The sequence below is a fragment of the Medicago sativa genome, chromosome 3 (genome assembly GCF_051527215.1).
Source record: "Medicago sativa cultivar Bolivia chromosome 3, Bolivia_mono, whole genome shotgun sequence".
Lineage (NCBI taxonomy): Eukaryota > Viridiplantae > Streptophyta > Magnoliopsida > Fabales > Fabaceae > Medicago > Medicago sativa.
This window is the reverse complement of record NC_140751.1, coordinates 88,824,267-88,839,765: the sequence shown is the minus strand read 5'-3', so window position 1 is coordinate 88,839,765 and position 15,499 is coordinate 88,824,267. Positions and strand designations below refer to the sequence as shown.

At 33.7% G+C, this 15,499-nt stretch overlaps 3 protein-coding genes across 3 annotated transcripts; all 3 read left to right on the top strand.

Moving 5' to 3' along the window:
* The first annotated feature begins 722 nt into the window (after nt 1–722).
* On the top strand, nt 723–3,341 carry WRKY13 (WRKY DNA-binding protein 13). The gene is made up of 3 exons (XM_085755431.1): nt 723–1,379; nt 1,720–1,962; nt 3,000–3,341. The coding sequence occupies exons 1-3, from the start codon at nt 1,063–1,065 to the stop codon at nt 3,169–3,171; spliced, it is 732 nt and encodes a 243-aa protein (XP_085611557.1). The 5' UTR covers nt 723–1,062; the 3' UTR covers nt 3,172–3,341.
* Nucleotides 3,342–7,058: 3,717 nt separating this feature from the next.
* On the top strand, nt 7,059–9,749 carry LOC146941608 (Tetratricopeptide repeat (TPR)-like superfamily protein). Its single transcript, XM_085755430.1, has 4 exons — nt 7,059–7,660; nt 8,774–8,920; nt 9,043–9,123; nt 9,314–9,749. Exons 1-4 carry the CDS (start codon nt 7,073–7,075, stop codon nt 9,497–9,499), a joined length of 1,002 nt encoding a protein of 333 aa, XP_085611556.1. The 5' UTR covers nt 7,059–7,072; the 3' UTR covers nt 9,500–9,749.
* Nucleotides 9,750–13,155: 3,406 nt separating this feature from the next.
* On the top strand, nt 13,156–15,200 carry LOC146941607 (glucan endo-1,3-beta-glucosidase 5-like). Its single transcript, XM_085755429.1, has 2 exons — nt 13,156–13,602; nt 14,036–15,200. Exons 1-2 carry the CDS (start codon nt 13,241–13,243, stop codon nt 15,138–15,140), a joined length of 1,467 nt encoding a protein of 488 aa, XP_085611555.1. The 5' UTR covers nt 13,156–13,240; the 3' UTR covers nt 15,141–15,200.
* Nucleotides 15,201–15,499: the final 299 nt, after the last annotated feature.

Sequence of the window (15,499 nt, the reverse complement as noted above, 5' to 3'; positions counted from 1 at the left end):
CACAGGTTTCACTTTTGCCCATGTTATAATTATTATCTCTACAGTGATGGGGGCTTTTGCATGTAAGTTTCATACATTTTTAAGTTAAGGGCATAAAGAGTAGAAAAAGAGCAACCCCACTTGGTTAACAATTTGTCTTGTATTGTTGACTTTCGACTTTCATGCTACAGTGAAATTCCACTTATAACTATGAAGAACATAGAATTTCAATATATTTATAGAACAAACATAAAAGAGTTTGTATTGAATCAATCAAATATACCATAAGAAAAATGCTGACTATTGCACTTAAAGTACAAGTTAAGGTATAAGTTAAAGGAGGCAGGCATATACTAACCTTGAAAATCCATTTAAAATGTAATATGATATCGAAGTCTATCCCAAATTCACTTATCAATCCTATTATCGAGTCGCTCAAATAACATCGTGAGTGAGAGTACCGAAGTAATGGCAAGTTTGGAATAATTTTCTTTTTTTTCGAAGCTTTTTAATTTGTCACCTACTTATAATTTATTTATTTATTTTTCAATATATATGTATATCGACTAGCTAGTTATTGTGTATCAAAATAATTAGACTCAAGTAGTTAATAAGATTTAATTAAAAATAATTGTTTGAGAGAATTTGCGTTCAAATTCCATCTATAACAATTATTAGTCGGACTCTAACTATTATCTCTGACCAAACTCTAGTATAACGGAGTCCTTCTCCTCAAAACCACTAGGGGAATAATAACAAAATAAAATAGAATATTATGTGTGCAAGAAATATCAGAAATTATTAACATATATCCTTTAAAGAAAGAAAAAGGCAAAGCAATGGAAAAGGGAAAGTTGGTTGAGCGACGTTATAACACATACTAGCTAGCTACAAGTTAATGGTGTAACCTCAACCAAAGTTCAAAAACAAACTCTCTCACTTGTTTCTGAAAAGAAAACTCTATAGGTACCACTTCTCCAACTTTAGGTTGTAGATCTAGAGGGTTGGGTAGAGATTATAGATTGGATTGCCAAGGTTATATAGAGAAGGAGAAGAGATTATTTACAATCAATAAGAATAGTGATGTCAACAACAAATATTGTTAATCACCATAGCTTGTTTGATCAAGAGGAAGATCATGAGATCCCTATGCAAATGGGGTTCAATATTCCTTTCCCTCCAAACATGACCTTACCTCCTTTGGATAATTGCCATCATCAATCTTTGAAAGGTATCAGTGCAATAACACCTTCATCACTTTCTCCTGAAGCTGCAAATTTTGCTGAAACCCTCCTTGCAACAGCTGTTCAAAAACCACGAGAATTTGAAGATCATCTTACTTCTAGTTTTGGAGGAGGAGGCCAACTCCTTTCTTTGAACAGATCCAAAGTGAATTCATGGTGAGATAGTACTACCTTAAATTTTCAAATATTCCACCATGCATGTGAACTATAGCCACTTAATTTTTATTAAATATAGATACTAGCTGTCTGGTATGAGTTATGATGTCAAAGATATGTTATATATGTAGGAATTCTAGAGTTTAATCTGCTACTAATTAACAAATCTTCTGCCACTTACATATTAATCACAAACAATTTACCTATCAAAAAATATAGGCAAATTTAAATTCTTATTTGCTTATATTTTTTTAAGGGGAAAAAAAAACTAATTTGCTTTTTTGTAAAAATTCCTTTGTAAAGAGAGTTAAGTTTTGTGGTTGGATATGATTGAATTTAGGGCATGGGGAGAAGTAACTGATAGCTTGATGGGAAAAAGAAGTAGTGGAGGAGATGATCAACATCATCATCATAATCAACAACTAGGGGTTTCTGCCATAAAGATGAAGAAAATGAAGGGAAGAAGGAAGGTGAGGGAGCCTAGGTTTTGCTTCAAGACCATGAGCGACGTGGATGTGTTGGATGATGGTTACAAGTGGAGGAAGTACGGACAGAAAGTGGTAAAGAACACACAGCATCCAAGGTAGTATTCATTATCTCCACTTCAAATTTTCTCTCTTTTAAATTATTTGTTTGTCTTTATGCTCTCTCTTCATCCTCCTCTCATTCTTGTTTATTAGAATTTTATATTTGGCTTATGATTATTTTGGTACTTAAGAGGGACAACACTGATAATCATTGAGGATAGTAAAACTAGATTTCACTATATGTCTTCTGGGATGTATATATTGTTTGCCGATGTTGAAAATTAGGACTCTCAAAATGTCAATATGCGTAATGTTGAAAGTTAGGAGTCTCATATGTTAATTTGATTTATAGTATTTATTTTATCAGCCTATATATGTTAGAGTATAACCAAGTACCAAGAAGTTTCTCCTTTGCACTCATTCAGTATATATATACAATTTTGCTTGACGACATAGGTGTGGTTTAAACGATACATGTTCACCCAAAATGTTAAGATTTATTTTATAAATCAACTCATTTTTATATTCTACACAAACATTTGCACGACATGTATTTTGTGGGTCATGAGGGGAGCCTATAGGTGGATGAATTATGAGTGAGTCTATCCACCCATCTCGACACGCTCCCCCTCAAATGAAAACTTATCAAAATACACTTTCACGATGTTGACTCACAACATCAACGTTGTTGCTCAGCATTCACTAACTCACACTTGTCACACCAACAATATGACACTTCTTACTCGCACTCGAAATATACTCTAACATTTGCTTGAATTTGTGTGGGAGCTAATAAAAGTGTGGGGATCTTCACTAATACTGAATGATGAATCACTATAGTAAAACATATGATAGAAAACTTTAAAGACAATGATTAAATGAATATATATTTTAACCCTTTCTCCTAGTAATGATGGTTTTTACTTTACCTGTTTTTTATTTATGCTGTACAACTGTTCAGCTCCCATTTTCTTTGTCCTTAATACCTTCCTATATAACTTGGATTACACAGTATGTACTTTAGCACCAAAAAGGAAAATAGTACTATATATAATATGTCTTATGATGTGTTTTGCGTACATTGCCTTTGTAGAAGCTACTACCGTTGCACACAAGATAATTGTCGAGTAAAGAAACGTGTGGAGCGGTTGGCTGAGGATCCAAGAATGGTGATAACCACATATGAAGGAAGACATGCTCACTCTCCATCAAATGAACTTGAAGAATCACAAACTCAATCTGAACTTACTAATTTCTTCTGGTAGCTAGCTACTACTACACACCAACATATATTTCTCTCTTGGAGGTGTGTGTTATTATGTAGAGATATATTAAGACTGAATAATTAAGTGGTGTGGAGAGAAATGAGTAAAACTTGACATTCTATTATATATTATCTATACCTATTCTAGGAAATCATGCATATTTTGATTCATAGTCAAGTTTCACTCCTTTCTATCTGCTCCTCCCATTTTCAACTTTTCACTAATTACATGACAAAATTATGCGTTTTTTACTTTTAGAACAAGTCTTGGACTCAATTACATATTATTTGTAAGTTCCTCTAAAAAAACAATAATGTTATGCTGACACCCATTTTTCTCCTATCCGTATTATACATCCCATGTAAAATGACATTTTAGTAAGTTCATCCGATGTGAAAGAGAGTGTTAGATAGGGTGGTGAGGGCCACTTTGCCACATGTCACATTTGTATCTGGTGGTAGAAGAGGTATGTACCAGATATGGTGGTCAAATTATTATCACTCAAAAAAAAAAATTAGGTATTGACTTTGGATCTTGGAGTGTGATTACCCTCAACGTTTCAGGTTCAATTCCTCTGATGCTAATTTAAGTAGGCTAATTTTACATTTTCAAAATATATATATATATATATATATATATATATATATATATATAAGTTGCATAGCGGGCGTCAGCTTAATTTGTAATTTCTCCCCCAATATCAATATTTGAACAAGATGATGACAAGTTGTGCTTATCATTTCCTCAAAAAAAAAAGTTGTGCTTATCACAATGGAGCTAGGGGTGGGAACAGGCCAGGCCGTCCGACAGGGGCCTATGGCCTAACCTATTTAAAGCCTAGCTCGGCCCAGTTCGTTTATTAACAAGGTCAGACTCAAGCTTTTTATAAAGTCTATTTAATTAAATAAGTCAGGCTAAGGCTTACAAAAAAGCCTATTAAGCCTGTCGGGCCGACCTATTAAGCTTTTTATGTATAATATATCTTCCATTATTGATATCGTTGAAGTTTTTTTCTCATAAATTCAAGCCTTCATATGATTGGTTATTTAGTAGCACATATATTGGTGTGATTAGACCTTCATAAGATTTCATTATTTAGTTGCAGGTATATTCATGTGCTTTAGGCCTTCGTAAATTTTGGCCTATTTAGTAATAGGCTTACATGTGTTGCTAGGTTTTAGTGTTAAATAGACTTTTAAATAGGCTTTCAGGCTTCATCGAACCTTTAAATAGGTCAGGCCAGACCTCGAAAATGAGTCTATGACGGGTAATAGGCCAGGCTCAGGCCTATAATTTTTGAAGTAGGTCAGTCTTAGACCTTACAAAGCCCGGCCCGGCCTAACCCATTTCCACCCCTAAATGGGGTGACATTTAACATGCACAAGCAACTCTTTTTGTGTATCATACAAAAATGAGTTTTTTACCATTGATATATTGGTATTTTATTCAATGGCTAGGATTAAAGAAGGGTTAACTCTTTAGTAGGTTTATGTGATACAATGTATGTATTTGCAAAGTCACCCCCAATTATATGTAATTATATATACGGATTTTTTAATATTAATTAAAATTTGATGAATTGTTTACTCATTTGATGACAAAATTTAGTCCAATTTTTTTATGTCATGCAATTTATTAATGACGTATACAAAACCTGGTTAATTAAAAAACATTTAATTTTGTTCAGAAAAATAGTAAGTAACATTTACTTAATTTTTTTTGACTTACGAATCGTTTTATAAGAACCATTAATTATTTTTGGACAAACATTTAATTAGTGTTTTTTAGAGAATTTAAATTAATTAGTGATTCAATTTTTAAAAATAAATAAAATGATATTTGTTGTCCAAAATAACCCTGTTTTCAATTTGAAAAATGATCAAAATTGTAAACTTTTTTTTTGCTTAACGATAAGTTTAATGATCAAAATTGTAAAATATCTGGACAATTGAGTACAAAATGATATTGGTAGAAATGTTCTTCATTCATAAATGATATCTGGACAATTAATAAAATATATACTGAAGAAATTAATTTGGCCAAAGTAGTATATTAGGTTCTTTTGGGGAGGTATTTTGATTTAAACAACAAAATGGTCAATTTAGAATTACACATAAAATTGGTTCACTTGCTATCAAGGGTTAAGAAAACTTTTTGTATGGTACACAAAAAGAGTGTCTTGTGTATCCTAACCTTCACTGTTTACGTTAACTCCTAACTTTAGAGTTGTAATGCTATGCATTTGGAGAAAATTTTATGTGTCTTATCGATTTTTACCTTTGTGATTTAGATGTAACCACAATAAACTCAGCACTAGTGACAGTAACCTCAATTGAGATAGAGTCATTATCTAAATCAATTGAGATTGAGTCAAAAATTTGGCGAGTGCTTCCATATCATAAATAACATTGAGTACAAAATTATGGCATCAATATTACCAACTCCCTTTGTCTTATGGGCTAGATGACCAACTGAGGAACCTGCCATAAGAGACAAATAAAGAACGTCGTGATTGAAACAAAACAAGAGATTCATAGTAGCGTTGAAGATGGGACGGCCCTCTAGTGCATTACCGATCACTCCAATGTTTTCAACCAACACACCACAACAACAACTTCTTCAACCTGTGGGGTGTGTCTTCAACATGAGCATCATCAACACGATCATGCGAAGTTCTTCACCCTCAATCAAAGGTTGCATTAAGACTTTTAAAAAATATATTTTATGACATTTTTTTTCCACTTAGTGGCACACATCTCTCAATCTTGCTCATAGTTAGACTTTCTACAATTGGGTTGAAAACTTCCAACTCCAATAATGTAGCAAGATGTACAAAACAAAGAAATCTTTCAAATCAATCGTGACAAATAGTACATGTCTTTCTCGTTCCACCAAAATGCGACCATAAAGAGTTTGCGCAAGATCAACATAAACAAAAACACAAGCAAAGTGACCTATGAATTTGGAATTGGTTGTTTCATTCAATGATAAAAGGGTCCCTATACCATAGCCAATTGTAAAATTAACCTTTGGCCTCCAAAATTCCCTTGGGGAATTATGAAATCTTATCCAACATTGTGCTTTAGTGTTGTTGACTTATTTTGATTTAAAACATAAGGTCCAAGAAAATATAATCACGACAAATGCAGCTTCAAACTCCATGTGCCAATGGTTTAAACATTTCGTATATCTTTCTGAAATGAGAAAAAAATTCAGATAGAATATTTTATCAAGTGGATTAATCATAATCTACTTGCCAAGATGTTATTAAGTTTCAATAATTTCTCACGAAGAACATCTTCCTTATTCCCGGTAGCCAGGTCATTTTTTTTTTCTTTCGGTAGCCAGGTCATGAAAGTGAAAATCTAGCACATGATTAAAAAAATAAAAACTGATTTAAAATTAAAAATATCACTCCCTTAAAAAAATTAATTTTTTTAACAACTTTCATAAAAAATTTTGTATAACATCATATTAGAGAATAAGGAGGAAGACAATAATGCAGTTACATAGCTTCTGATCACCAGAATCTGAAGTTACAGCTTCTGATCACTAGAGTCTGAAGTTAACTAGTTTTTACAATTGAGTTTGTACTTGGATTAACTTGTTCATAGGTTGATTATACTTAACTTTCTTCCTATAAATACCTCTTGTAAACTCTTTCACATTCATGAGAAATGAGAATATTCATTTTACACATTTCATAACACATCAAAAAAGTAAATTATAGCACAATGTATTTTTTTTTTTTTTTTGGTGTTATAGCACAATGTATTTATTAGCTAGTTGGTAAATATCTCCTTTATCTAAATTTAAATTCAGAATCTTAAAACAGTTTATCCCTAGCTCAAAACATTTGAATAAAAAAGAGTTTTTTTTTTTTTTTCGTCATTCATTCAAAATGGCTTCTACTGCAACAACCACTCTCTTCATCTCCTCAGAGTTCAAACCATATCTCCCCAATTCCCTTCTTTTGCCACGAATTCGTATCTGCAACAAACCCTTATCAATTTCACTTCAACCATCAAAATTCCGTGCTACCCATTTATCACTATGCACTTGTTCCCGCACTCCATTAACACCCTCCACAATTTTCTCACCTCAAACAACTTTAACCAACTTCATTTCACAAAAAGTTTCATTTTTTCTCATTGGGTCGTTCATCTTCATCGCTTACTTCAGCAGAAAACCCGCTTTTGCAGTTTCAGTACCTTCTGTTGATTCAGCTGAAATTTTGGAGGAGAAGATTTTGGAGAAGGATTCAAGAAATGTTGAGGCTCTTAAAGTGGTTGTGTATGGGAAAATTAGGAGAGGGAAGTGTAAAGAAGCTGAGAAGTTTGTGAAGAGGTTGATTGATGAGGAACCAAATGAGGTTGAGTGGAGGCTTTTGCTTGCATTGTGTTATGAGACAATGGGGTATTTGAGTAAGGCTAAAGGATTGTATTTGGAAATTTTGGAGAATTGGCCTCTTCTTGTTAGAGCTCTTCATGTAATGTTTCTTAATCTATATATCTGTTTTTGTTTTGATGGAATTATGAATGTTGGTGTTGAAAGTTTGAATTTTGATTATGATTGAAAAGTTGGATATGAATGCTTTTTTGTTTAGGTTAGTCAAATTTTGATTAGAAATTTGGAATTTTTATTTGAACATTGATAATTGTTGACTTAGGGTCTGTTTGGATTGACTTATCTATTGACATAAATAGTTGTGAGAATGTTTTAAAGGGTTTATAGAAATAGCTTATAACATGTCCATAAATTCTTTTCAACTTAGTTCCATAAGCTCTTCGCGATAACTTATGAAAAAACATATAGCTTAATATGAAATCAGTTTGACTTTATTTTATCGTTTGTTGTAAAAATAACTTATATGTAAGCACTTTTATGCTAAGCGCTTGATTAAGTTGTTTAGAGAAACAAGTTGTGTTGCTGATTGGTAATCATGGCTATTAGGAGTGCTCATCTAAAAACATTGTTATTACTATGCTATGAAAAAGATATATCTTATGTTATCCTTTATGCAAATATGATTGCATGTTGACATGGCAGTTCATTTCATATCTTCCCTAAGTTCTTAACTCTTTATTTCATGTTGTTCATTCATTAGAATTATATAAAACCCATGTATGAATTTTGGATGTTGTTTTAGTGTGATGCTTCAAAAGCATGCCTATTATGCTTATATTGTTTTGAGCAATTGAGCCTTAGTATGTATTTCGGGAAGAGGCCTGTGATTGTAAATTTATGTGATGAATATTAGACGGCGCTAGGCAGTTTCTAACTAATTGTCAAAATAACAGCTATGGTGTAAAACTGTGCAGTGTTGTTAAATGGCGACGCCGTGACCGGTGTTTTGACAAGCGTCATAGTGAACACCACCATTTTACTTTGGATTCAGATTTGAAGGTGGTTTGCTAGATGCTTCTTTGACGGCATTTTGTGGTGATACATTTTTTTAATATATCAGTATCACCACAAAATGCCGTCAAAATAGTAATTGTATTACAACTCCATGTCATGAAATCAATTTACCAGGACACTCAATTTGTTTGTTGCGCTTGTTTGCTTACGATTGAGATGAGTGATACTCTCTTTTCTACAGGGTTTGGCTATGGTGATGCACAAAAACAATGAGGGTCCTGCTGTATTTGAAATGCTGAACAAGGCTCTAGAGTTAGCTATTAATGAAAACAAAGTTACGGAGGAGAGAAATATAAGGATCTTAATTGCACAAATGCGTGTTGTACAGGTGAACTGCAGATTCATTAGTTTTCTCTTCCTTTGCTTATCTACTACGAGTTCAGCATTAACCATGAACAATGTCTTTTTGGAGTAATTATTTGGAAATCATAACATATGTGTGCTTTGCAGGGTGATTTGGAGGAGGGCTTGAAAAGATGTCAAGATTTGATTGATCAAAATCCTCGAGATTTTAGGCCTTATCTTTGCCAGGTGAGTTTGTATGCAAATCATGCACACAATCATTCTTCCTCTGACTTTAATTTTTGTTCTTATTTATGATAATGTCATTTATGATAATGTCATACTTTGCTAATATAGTTCTGTAAGATATGGAATTTATGCAGAAAGATATTCCATTCATGAAATTATTGTATTGATATGTTAAAAGAATATGTTGCAGGGAATAATATACAGTCTTCTAGATAAAAAGGAGGAAGCTGCAAAACAGTTTGAAACATATCAAGCTCTTGTGCCTGAAGAGTTTCCACAGAAGGGATTTCTTGATGATATCACCTTAGCAGCAAAAGGAACATCCCCAGTAAAGTTTCAGAAGGAATTCAGAAATCAATTTTCTGACCAAAAATAGGAAAGGTAAAAATATAGGATGTTTTCTTCTTAGCTATCTAGCAATGATCAAGAAATGCAATGCAGTAGCACATCACACTCTTGTAAAGGCAAAATGTTAGACTGCTTTAATGATGAAGTAAAGTAAGATGTAGACAAGAGGGTACTGGTTGTTGTTGTATTGAATTAGAATGTATTACATTTTTTTTGCTAGCCCTTGTAGTGCATGGTTTGGAGTCCGAGATTTTGCTTGTCTGGCTCTGTTTAGATCATGTATGTGTTTCACATTTTTAAGTAGGATGTTTTATCTTGATTGAGAAATGTGTGAATAAGAATTTGTCCGTTGATTGAGAAATGCTATGAGAAATGTTGGCATAACAATCTTATGTTAGAGAAATACTAACAACACACTCTTGTTAGGAACCAAGAAATTGTTTTGAAAATAAAGAACTACTTATTGTAGGATTAGAAAGAATAAAAGAGGGAGATCTCTCCTTTATGGGTTTCCCTTCTACAATAGAGTCATTGATCTAACTAACTGCTCTAACGACTCTAATTTCCCTTTATTCTAATGTCCTGGTGATACAATCCCCTCAAAATTAATTGTGTCCTCAAGGTTGCAATCTATTAAATTTTTTCATGTTTAATAGTTGTAGAAAAAAACTCGGGATCCGCTGATGCGAGTCAAGGGGTTCTTTCTAGCTCCAATTGATCTGCACTTTCCTGCGCCACTTATCAAAACACAGTTGTTGTCAAAGAGGATTAGTCTTTCCCAAACACCATAGGAGAAAGTTCAGCTTGGTAGTGAACCTGGTAACCAATCTGGTCATCAAGTAAATACTTGAGCAAAGCAATCTGAATTGTGAATTGGGATAGATATGTTATGGGATAGGCCCAATTGATTTTACACTCTTTTTAACCGCATATGCTTTTTAATCTACTTCACTTTTGACGAGTTAAAATATGTTGATTAAGACTAATATGATACAGCATACATGGTACAACAAATATCTGTCACCAGATATTGCGTTTACTCATCCAATACAATAACTCCAGCGTCAAAATTATGTGTTGTTCTCATTCAACTCAGCATTGCTACTTTCATCCATCGCTGTATTACTTCCCTTTTCCTCCAGAGTCTACTATCATATCTTTTGCCTCTTCGTTTGCTAAAGAATCAGGCTTACGGTCATTTTGAGGGTTAGGCGGTGATTTGGACCCCAAAACTTCAATGTGTGATATTTCCTCTGATTTGTTATCTGAATTCAACACTGGAGTTTCTGCAACAAGTTGTTTTACTGTGGGTGTTAGAATTCTGTTGATATCTTCGCAGGTGGTTTCTAGTGGTGCACACTTCTTCACTGCGTTGACCTCCGCCGGTTCTCTTGCCAATGGATATCTTCACATATGGTTTCTAATGGCAGGCACTTCTTCGCCGCGTTGACCTCTGCCGGTTCTCTTGCAAATGACGCTTGAACTATATCCATAGTGTTTTCCTCAACTACCTTGCACATCTGATAATACGGAGGAATGATTATTGATACAAATACTGGTAGAATATTAATTTTCCACCATCTCTATTTTTATTGAATAAGATGAAGTGGTCCTTAATAAAAGCAGCTCATGAAGGGAGTACAATTACACATTAATATTTTAATAGATTTGGATCACTATCACAAGCAACGGAAACATTTTCTGGAGCTGCGAAAAATGGAAGCATTACAAGTAAGGTTTCTGGTATTTCCTTTACCCATCATCAGTTGGGTATAGAGACGGCGGCCGAAGGTTAGAAGAAAATGTCTTCAAATATTCTATTTTGTAATAATGATAGGTGAAAAGAAGACAATAAGAACATAAATAATGACACCATCAACACTATTTGGTGACGTTCTCGCATGCTCTATTTGACAACAGTCCAGATATTAATTTAGCTTCTTAGACAGCCCAGATTCAAAAAGTGTCCTGTCAATTCTAATTGTCTAGGTGAAATACTCTTGGAGTATGCAAGACTTCTTCCTTTATCCGATGAAAACTAGGCAACTGCTATTGTCTGATCTAGGGAAAAGTATCTGATGAGCAACAATAAAACCATACCTATAATTTCTACTTGAGGCAATTGATCAATCGTTTGGGTGTCAGTATCTACTGATATATAACTTGGAATAGTGGTAGACTTGCGTTCACTTTTAAGTTCTTTGTTGGTTACTTTACTTCACCAGATTTTGGATCACCCTGCAAACAAAGTTCGCAAGGAAGAAATGTTAGTCCACACACTAATCAAGCAAAACCTTTCCACATACAATGCATTGTAAAGGTGTGATGTACCATCCCTAAAACTTACAGATGATGAAAGAGCAAGCAAGCAGTCATAACTATGGTTAAGGTTGTGAGCCCAACTTATTAATTAATGGCAGTAATTGAAAACCAGGTCAACATAAATATCCAGCTAGAAATATGGTTATGAGAAACAAAAAATACAACAATGGAACTGGTAGCATAAAATGCTAGGCCTCCATCTGATGTTGTTCGGGTTGGGGCTCATACTGTGGCTTAGGATCGTTCACCTGAGATGTTCCATTGCCATCAACACGGTGTCTCTGACCCTTGCCACCACGCCTGTCCACTCTCCCCTCCGCTTCATTCATCTCCATCCACTCTCGCCTAACATCCGCTCATCGCTTGTCTTTGATTTTTGATGTGATCCATTACTGTAACATGCAAAATCAAATATACACACAATTAATAAAAATCCACAAAAATGTCCGAAAAAAAAGGCATAACGTGTGGCTGATACACTTCGGATTATACAATCCGAACAACAACCTAGTTCGGATTGTATAATCTGAAGAGGTTCAGTGCTACAGAAGAAGAAAAAAAAAATCAAACTCAGTCAGTTACATATTGAGGGAATGAGACCTAATCTTGAGTTTGATGTTTGATGAAGCTTGAAATGTGATGATTTTGAGCAAAAAAACCACCATGATTCACGCAATGTGTGATTTTTGGATTTTGGGGTGGGAGAGAGAAGTTTTAGGGCAAATGTAGAAACTGTAGAAATGAGAAAATTTTCTGATTTCGAGTTATATGCAGAAAGTATTTGGATTTCATAATCTGAAATATTGTTCAGATTATAGAATCCGAATAAATTGTAATTTTGGAAGAAAAAAATAGGGTGTGCGAGAATCTTATAGGATGTAAAAAGCGGTAGTAAAAAAATTATGATATATTATATAAGGGGATCCTTTTATCAAACTTGGCCTAAGACCTATAAAATGCTACGAATGACGTTGTGTGTTCGAACTTTAAATTTCCCATTTATTCACCTAACCTAAATGTGTGAATTTCTAACCAATGTGTTAGTATATATACATATAGTTTAAAAACATTGTTTATAGAACTTATTTAATTTGGTTTTATTTCTTCTTTTTAGGCGAAATGTTTATTTCTTTATTTAACCATTCAGTTCCTGTAAATTAATTTATGAATGACGACTACAATTAGAAAATTAATAACGAGTTACACAAATATCCGACTTTATTTAGACATTGTAACTGAAAACATCAAAGCAAAAACCATATTTGGTTAAAATGTTGTTGTAAATCTAATTGTAACAAGTTGTTTTTCGTTTCCTACACTTTACATTTATTTATATATATAAACTTGTTACATCTCCCTCTCAAAAAAATAAAAATAAAACTTGTTACATCTCAGTTTCACCTTTGTTACCTTCAACATTTTACAACACCATCAACGGCTTACAGCCATGGCTGGAGCCGAATTCTCCATAGGTGCACTTTGTTTAATAGTTCTCCTAGCTTATGGTACCCTACAATGTGTCCAAGGAGCAGAGTCTATACCAGGTCTTGGTATCAATTGGGGTGCTCTTGCATCACACCCTATGGATCCTAATATTGTTGCAAATATGTTGAGGGACAATGGAATCAAGAAGGTGAAACTTTTTGATGCAGATCCTTGGATCGTTAGTGCTTTTTCCGGAGACTTTGAAGTCATGGTTGGAATTCCTAATGATCAATTAAGTAAATTTGCTGGAAGTCTTGGAGATTCCGAAGATTGGGTAAAAGAAAATCTCACCAAACATCTTCACAATGGGGGTGTGAATATCAGGTTTGTGTCCGTGCGTGTATGTCATTATGTTCCTATACATTAGACTCCACAGTTGAAATTCATTTAAAGGGTTGATTAATCTTTCAAAATGTATGTTTTTTCATACACACCGGTCAATGATCTATTCTCAGACCAAATGATTAAGGGATGGACCCTAAACTTGTTTTGTCTTGCTAACACCATTTCAAATTTCAATATCATATTTTAATTTTTTTTTTTTAATATGGGTTGGAAATAATTACGATTAATTAAATGACATTAATTGTCATTTTACAACCATTTTCAAGGATTTTAAACTTTGTCCCTTGATGTAGAGTTTACAAAATCAAACTCTTACTTTTGAATTGACAACCTCGATGACCAATGTCATAAATTTATTAGATTATCGTGAATTCATTTTTTTTCATTCTACGTACACATTGTGTTATTGCAGATACGTAGCAGTTGGAAACGAACCATTCTTGAAAAGCTACGGTGATAAATATGTGAAGAAAACATTTCCGGCTATGCAAAATATTCAAAAGGCTATTGATAAAGCTGGACATGGAGACCAAGTGAAGGTGACGACAGCTTTGAATGCAGATGTTTATGAATCTCAAACAAACAAACCGTCGGATGGAGATTTTCGAGACAACATTCGTGATGTTATGAAACAAATTATCCAATTTCTTCACGAAAAGAAGTCGCCGTTTCTTGTCAACATTTACCCTTTCCTTAGTCTATATCAAAGTGAAGGTTTTCCACAAGATTTTGCATTCTTTGGTACCAATAGCATGACAATTAGAGACAAAAATGCACAATATAGCAATGTCTTTGATGCAAATTTAGATACACTTGCTTGGGCATTAAAAAAGGCTGGTTACTCCGACATAAAAATTGTTGTTGGTGAAATTGGTTGGCCAACTGATGGTAACATAAATGCTAATGTTAACAATGCAAAAAGATTTTACCAAGGGTTTCTTAAAAACATGGCTAGCAAAAAAGGTACTCCAATGCTCCCCGGACATATGGATGCATATCTATTTTCTCTTTTTGACGAGAATTTGAAGAGTATTGATCCTGGTAATTTTGAACGTCATTGGGGAATTTATCGCTACGATGGAAAGCCAAAGTTTCCTATAGATTTTTCTGGTAAAGGAGAAGAAAAATTGCCACAGGCAGCGAAGGGTGTTCGATACCAAGAACGTAAATGGTGTGTCCTAAGTGCAGATGTTAAAAATATGTCTTTGATCCCGTCGGCATTAGACTATGCTTGTGCTGGTGCTGACTGTACAAGTTTAGGATATGGTTGTTCTTGTGGAAATTTGGGATTAGCTGGTAATGCATCTTTTGCTTTTAACCAGTTTTTTCAAACTAGAGACCAAAGCGTTGAAGCATGCGATTTCAATGGATTGGGTAGTATTGTTACAGAGGATCCATCAAAGGGAACTTGTTTGTTCCCTATAGAACTTGAGAGCAATCCTGGAAATATGCTAACAACAATGCGTATTATGGCAAGCATGTTGATTGGATTATCGATATTTTTTATAACATTATGAACGAACGAACGTAATAAAAACTATGTAGCTCGTATCATGGAGCATAATTGATTATCGAAATTGTCAATAATCGTATCATCATTCAAAATTACAAAAGAAATTGTCGCGTAGGAACAAGTTTAAAAACTAATATAAAAACCAAAAATGTCAGATCAGTCACTTAATAGGTCGTTAACATTAGCGACTTGTGATTAAGTGACATATCACGACCATGTTTTTGAATTGATCACAAACTCATTTAGCGATCATTGGTTACTAAACTGAGTCGTTACTAAATTGTTCATTATGGAGATTGAAATAATTCAATCACTAAATTGATCATTAAATATTATTTCAAAAAAAAAAAATTTGATCATTAA

Bases quoted from the DNA above. Each gene is read 5' to 3' on its own strand.
- WRKY13 (XM_085755431.1), top strand. From the start codon at position 1,063: ATGTCAACAACAAATATTGTTAATCACCATAGCTTGTTTGATCAAGAG. The intron at 1,380-1,719 runs GTGAGATAGTAC...GATTGAATTTAG, and splicing joins AGATCCAAAGTGAATTCATG to GGCATGGGGAGAAGTAACTG. The intron at 1,963-2,999 runs GTAGTATTCATT...TTGCCTTTGTAG, and splicing joins AAGAACACACAGCATCCAAG to AAGCTACTACCGTTGCACAC.
- LOC146941607 (XM_085755429.1), top strand. From the start codon at position 13,241: ATGGCTGGAGCCGAATTCTCCATAGGTGCACTTTGTTTAATAGTTCTC. The intron at 13,603-14,035 runs GTTTGTGTCCGT...GTGTTATTGCAG, and splicing joins AATGGGGGTGTGAATATCAG to ATACGTAGCAGTTGGAAACG.
- LOC146941608 (XM_085755430.1), top strand. From the start codon at position 7,073: ATGGCTTCTACTGCAACAACCACTCTCTTCATCTCCTCAGAGTTCAAA. The intron at 8,921-9,042 runs GTGAACTGCAGA...TGTGCTTTGCAG, and splicing joins CACAAATGCGTGTTGTACAG to GGTGATTTGGAGGAGGGCTT. The intron at 9,124-9,313 runs GTGAGTTTGTAT...AATATGTTGCAG, and splicing joins TTAGGCCTTATCTTTGCCAG to GGAATAATATACAGTCTTCT.